Source organism: Microplitis demolitor, chromosome 5 (assembly GCF_026212275.2).
Source record: "Microplitis demolitor isolate Queensland-Clemson2020A chromosome 5, iyMicDemo2.1a, whole genome shotgun sequence".
Classification (NCBI taxonomy): Eukaryota; Metazoa; Arthropoda; class Insecta; order Hymenoptera; family Braconidae; genus Microplitis; species Microplitis demolitor.
In genome coordinates, this window is record NC_068549.1 from 5,831,024 (window position 1) to 5,838,026 (window position 7,003).

The following is a 7,003-nucleotide window of genomic DNA, read 5'->3' on the forward strand; positions in this document are numbered from 1 at the left end:
TATTATTTACAATGCAAATCATAAACGAAAAAAAAAAATATTTTCAGCTTCTTTTTTTTTATTAATACTCAATTTAAATTGTCGGCAGTGAAAGTGAGTGTGGTAAGAGAGGATCGTCGGTTTGGATTAACGCCGAGATTTTCCCAATTTATCCATGCCAGCCGAGCCATAAGATCTGAAATAAATTATTTATTTTTTTTTAAATCATTGACTTCAAAAAAAAAATGTTATATATATTTTAGGGCATATTTACCACTTGTATTCCATTCCGCACGTTCGCTGCTCATCTCACCTCTGAGACACATCTCGATATACGTCAGAGGATCAACATTTTTTACTTTAAGAACTTCCGTCAGCAACGCAATGTAAGCTATTGCCAATCGTAAAGTATCAATTTTTGATAATCTCTTCTCGTATGGAAACGTCGGCACGTGGCCCCTTAACGCGTCGAAAGCCGAGTTTATGCTGCTAAAAATTTCAATTAAACTTAAAAATCAATCTTCAGTTAACAATAATCAATTAGCTTAAATTAATTATAATTTATTTTAAATAAATAAAAACACTGTAAAAAATTTGCGCAGTGAACGCGGAGTGAAATCCACTCCGAAGGGGGGTTTATTTTAATATGGAAACTCCAAATTCGAGTGAATGCGGACTTAAATGGAATCCAGTTCACTGCAAAATCACTCCGTTGGCAAAACAAATCCGATCAAAGTCCTGAACTTCTAGTGACGGAGTGAATTCAAATTTAAATAAAATCCGTAATTACTCCGAATTCACTCCCGATTTTTTACAGTATATTAAAGAATGTAACTAATCCGAATTCACTCCAACACTCGGAGTTTCGGAGTTTTAAACAAAATCACTCCGCATGCAAAGTAAATGGGGAGGTTGTTTTTGCAGCTGAGTGATGCGGATTTTATTTCAATCTGCATTCACTTTGTTTCGGGGTTTTAATATTACATGAGTATTCCTTCGGTACTCCTTCGGAGTGAATTTCCAGGGGATTAAATAAATAAACAATCATCCGCTCCGCATTCACTCCGGATTTACTCCGTGTTCACTCCGTTAATTTTTTACAGTGTGGTAAATCTCGAGGAAAAATAGTTTGAATTAAAATATATCAACATAAATTTTCATAAATATAATTAAGTACTTCTCAAATGGCTATAGATGTGAATAGATATTTCTTTTTCTTCTAAATTTTTAGTCTATAAATAATTTTTTTAAAAGTAATGACTATATTTACTGATTGGAGTACTTTTTGTTGATTTATTTCAACAAGTAAAATTTTATTTTATTTGTCACCACTATTTCAAAAGTAATAAAATCATAAATAATAAAAAACTCGTATTTTTAATAAAATTGAACAACTAGTGGTTCTTACCTTAGCATCCGCCGACGTTCGCGAATATTTGCCGCATTCCTTTGGATTCTATATGGGCTACCATTTGGATAATATCCTTCTTCAAATCCATTTAATTCATTATCATTATGATCTATAAATTTAAAAAATGACAATTCATTTATTAATAACTTCTACAGAGACATATTTATAAAATACACTTTTAAAAATTTTTTTGATGACTTTTCGAGTTTATTAAAGTCTTGCAATGAAATTTATCATATTTAAAAACTAATTATACATAAAAAATATACTATTTTTCTCGCCTCCGAGCGGAAAGCGTCAACTTTCGTCCCGCTGTGCAAAACGAAGTTGCCGCTTTCCGTCTCCGTCGAGGAGAAAAATAGTACACACTTTTCGAGATGTAAATAAAAAAGTCGCAGAGAGACTTCGCCAACAATTACATGTGATCTGAGACATTTATTACTTTACTTTCCTAGGTGTGTAATATACTATTTTTTCTGTGTATTTTTGTGGCCAATAATTTAAATTAAATATATTCTAGACTACATATATTACATATAAATATACTGGTTTATCAATTATTAATGAAATTTACAGAAGCATATTCAAAGCAAGTGTTTATTGAGTTTAAATCAATTCTAAATCTGATTAATATTGCATATATTATAATATATAGAATTGATTTAAACTCAATATATGTATTTCCTTTAGTAACCTAAAATTGAAACACTAATTACAGTTTATAAAATAGTAGCTAGTAGTTTTTTAAATAATTTAACTATTTACTTGCACTGTTAAAAATCGGTAGTGAATTTTTAATCTGAATTTACTTCGTCACTGGAAGTTCTTCAGTTTAAAAAAAAAATCACGCTGTGTACTTGGATTATTTACACCAATTTGTATATACAGTATTTAAATATATAAGAACATGAGAATTAGTATATGTGTCAATTTACCTTGTGTTGACAGCGGTATATTATATTGTAAGGGCAAGTGTGTATGGCTATGGGGTGAAGCATGAGCCGCCACGTGTTGCGTCGCTCGACCTGCATAGGCACACGATGGTAAATCTGTAAGATCTTCTTCACTAATATCACTACCACCTCCTCCACCTCCATTCCCTACGTAATATCTTGTGCTGAAAACATATTTTTAAAACTATTATCTATTTTATCTGGAAGTTAAATTTTACTTATTGACCATGGAAATTTTTTTTTTTTTATTGCAAAATTAAATTTTTAATTTTCGATTCACTGCAACCGAGAAATAAACTAATTTCGATGCTATAAGTAATCAGTAAAATAAATTAATAAAATATTTTTTTAATTTAATCTGTGGCTCATGAAAAAAGTAGGACTGGGCAGAAAAGTTTGTTAAAAATAAATTAATATGTGATATTTATTATAATAATTTTGAGTATCTAATTTTTCAAAAACAGGAATTCTAATAGTCAATTAAATTAAAAAAATATTAAGATATTTTTTTGAATGATTATAAAACATCTCATGAAAATGAAAGTAGAAATCTTTAGTCCTCAAATTTTTATGAAAAGATAAAAAATTATTCTCTTAATTATTTTAGATTTGTATACAGAAAAAAAAATCTCGAGTCAAAGTAAATATTTTTGATTCAAGAAAATTTTTTTTTTGAAAACCTCAATTTTCTCAGATAAAATAAAAATCTCTTCTGACCAAGACAAATTCTCTTGGCTCAAGAAAAAATTGACTTTTTTCCGAAACGTTTTCCCGTATATTTTCTTGACTCAAGATAACTTGTTTTACATAAAAATAATCCTCGAAAATAAAAATTTCGCGTTAGTAAAAAAAACAAAATTTGTTAACTAAATTATAATTACTTTGCACAAATAGAATCGGCGGGCTTATTTGAAGCCGGAATAACTCGATGCCTTGAACTAATGCGATGTCCACGTTCTTCATAATTATAAGCCAAATGAGACGCCATATTTAAATAAATCACAGCCTATCACAATTATTTATTATTCACAGTTTTCAAATACTCATAGTTCACTATAAAAAATATTTAAAAATAATCCATACACACAAAAAATTCAACTATTTAAATAATATTATTTTTTTATACAAAAAATTTTTTTAAATAAATGAAAGATAGAGCACAGAATCACAACTTGTTTAAAAGAGCTACTATCGGATCTGTCCCAAAGGACTTTGCTTTATATACCTACCCCCGATTGCACATTAGAGGGGATTCTCAGGATCGATACCGACCCCTGGGCGGAGCAAGTCGACCAATGGGCTTACAATGATGATAAAATTATTATCTAGAGAGTTACGGATTGGTTGAAATTTAATAACGCAATTTACTTTAACTACAAAGTTGGGGTGGTAGAGCCACTGCGGTTTATCGTTACTGCCAAACTAAATTATTTTATACTCACTCGAGTGTATAATGTTCCATACTATGAACGAATAATATTAAAATGAACGGAAATAAAAAAAATAAAATATTTATAATAATAATAATAATAATAGTGAGCCCAAAAAAATAAAAAATTAAAATGGCCGGAAGTCATTGCAGTTTTAACCACACTAAAGTAGCTTCTTTTAATTATCAATTCACTCAATTCGACTCGTTAATTTTACTTATGGTAAAAAAAAAAATTAATAAATAATTAATTGAAAATTTGAATTACTAATGATACTTGAAATATTTTATCTACTTACTGTCAAATTAACTTCATTTGAATGAAGAGTTATTTAAAATAATAGACAAAAAAAAATATGATGATTATTATTAATATTCATTATTTTATAAAGAGGCATTAAATATAAAATTAGATATTTATCGATGTGACAGCCTGAGAAAAGGAAGATTCAATTGACAATTCAAATATTAGCCTTCCCATCGTTTTCAATTGAATGGCTTACAAATATTCAAATGAGCTATGTTTTCGCGGTATACAATACACCAGTAAGGCGCAATTATACGAGGTGTTAATACGACCACAATAGTATTTGTACGTAGGGTTGTAGGTACAATCTAAGGGGATAATTGTATTGTCGTAATATATATGAATCTAAATATATTATATACATATACACATGTATATCTATATATATTATTTAAGTTTCTCAAGTAAACTCAAACTTTAAATGTACTAAATATTTTCTCTGCCTCAAATTCAAATTAGTTTTAATGATTTCTGTACCTCATTGTATTAGTTGGAATTAACTTAAGTTTTACATGATACTGAAGTTAGCCGACGTCTAATAATTTTTTTATTTTTTTTCAAAACGATAAATTACAATTAAAAATATTTGAAAAAAAAAAATTGCATTTATAGTCTCTTTCATTTTTTACACGTGCATATTTTTTTTGTAATTAATTTGTTCAAAAAAAAATTTGAAATTTGTTAAATGTCTGCTCACTTCAGGTTCACAGTTTTAATGCACAAACACAGAAAAAAAAATTTTTTGGCACGAAAAATTCTGACTTGAGCCAAGAAAACAATTTTTGAGACTGAAAATTTTTTTTTCTATTTTATAATGAAAAATTTCCTTTCCGCCAAAAAATTCTTTTTAATTTTCCGCTAAGAAAATTGAAAATTTTCAAAAATTCGGGAAGTTATTGGTTTCGGTCCAATTTTCGAAAATCGAATTTCTAACAGATCTTGACGTGTTGAGGTTCTAGGAAAAGCTATTCTGACTAATTTCAAGATGATGTCCGAGTGTATGTATGTGTGCATATACGTACACAAACAGCGGGAAGTTTTGGGGCTGGCCCGCGCATGGAGAAAAATGTCAAGTGAATATGCCTATGCAGCACAGTAATATTTACATTACTCTATAGTTTGTGTCACGTCGCTATTGTACAAATTATAGAGTAATGTAATTATTACTGTGCTGCATAGGCATATTTACTTGACATTTCTCTCTGTGCAGGGTCAACTGACAGACCGATTTTTTTCTCTGTAAAAGTACATTTTGTAGTTAAATTTGCATGTAATTTTAATTAAAAAAGAATACGCTGAAAAATCGGGAATGAATTAGGAGCGAGTATAGATTTTATTTCAAACCGAATTCACTCTATGACTTAAAGTTCTGGAGTTTTGAAAAAAATCATCCCGCATGTGGAGTGAATAGGGAATTTTTTTTAGTAAAATGATTTCGGAGTAACATGAATTTTATTTTAATCCGCATTCACTCCAATCGGAGTTTGAATATTAAAATAAACTCCCCTCGGAGTCAATTTGACTCCAAGGGAATTAAATAAATAAAAAATCAACCACTGGATTTAGTCAGCGTTCATTTGCAAATTTTTTACAGGAAATAAGACGTTTTTAAAAAATTAATAAAATTATAATATGAATGACATTGTAAGATATTTGTAGATGCATTAATTCAATTCTAAAGTGTGTCAACATTTAGAGTATATATGTACCTATATAAATCAACCGCAACTGCTCTCGAGAGCTCTAATACTGTTTCTGTCCCTGACATAAACGATTATTTATCTCAATTTGTTACGATAGGGTACTCAATCCCAAGGAACCGTAAATTTAATACTACAAATATTTATATTTGTTTTATACGGCATATTAATATTATGAATTTTTATTAATATAATTTTTATCATAAGAGAATTAATAAATTTTTTATATTGGGATAATTATTTTTTACTAAAAATAAAATTAAATTAATGATGACAAAAAAGATATTAAAATTTGGAAAAATTATTAAGAATCTAGTAGATGGACTATTAACAATAAATTTTAGAAAATAATTTTTACATAAATATTAGTATATATATATTTTTTTTTTTATATTAGTATATATATTGTGCAGAAAATAAAAAAAATTGTAATTTCACTTCAGATTTTTTTTTATTTATTAAATTAAATTTTTTTTTTCGATTTAAAAAAAATCATATAAGAAATCTAAAGAGCATTTGTTTGAAAAAATATTTCCATTAAAATTAATAGTAACAATAATTTTTATTATATTTAAATTTAAATTAATTCTTAATGATTGATTTTAATAACTTTGTAATTAATATATGTATCATAATATATATAATGGGAATTTCGTGATAAAAATTGTACGTTCATAATATTATGTAATAGTGATAATTTATAAAGAAATGATAATTGAAAGTGATTGGATACGGAATCGGTGGAGTGGTCGGATTTCCGTTCAAACATTTAATTCGCGATTACACACTAGCCACCCGTCTATTCCTTTCAGGGTAACACAGAGAACCCCCTGTCAGCACCAGCGACAAGAGGGTAGCCAGTGAGCTTTATAATAGAGATTTCACGCCGCGGGCCCTTCCTGAACTAGTTCTCACAGTAGGGGTCTTTATCGATGTAAATAAATTGTCCAAAGTATCATCCTCTATTATACTTTCAACTGTTGGACTAAAATTTTACAATCCTTCAAAAGAGCCTTTGGACGCGTGCCTCTAAGTATCTGTTTATAGTCCGTGGGGATCAATTTATTTGCTAAATTATTTATTGCTCAAATATGCTTACGAGGTTATACGAGTGGTTGAACATGGTTTACCAAAATCCGTTTGATTGTTGAATTTAGGATCGTTGGGAAAAACAAACTATTTGTGGTTTTTTAGATTCATTACATTCAATTAAAGGAAGGGGGG

The 7,003-nt window shown here is 28.6% G+C and overlaps 1 protein-coding gene across 1 annotated transcript; it reads right to left on the bottom strand.

Annotated features, from left to right (window-relative positions):
* On the bottom strand, positions 1-3,439 carry LOC103574451 (protein dimmed). Its single transcript, XM_008553897.2, has 5 exons — positions 3,225-3,439; positions 2,326-2,507; positions 1,388-1,499; positions 254-468; positions 1-175 (listed from the first exon to the last, which is right to left on the bottom strand). Exons 1-5 carry the CDS (start codon positions 3,329-3,331, stop codon positions 69-71), a joined length of 723 nt encoding a protein of 240 aa, XP_008552119.1. The 5' UTR covers positions 3,332-3,439; the 3' UTR covers positions 1-68.
* Positions 3,440-7,003: the final 3,564 nt, after the last annotated feature.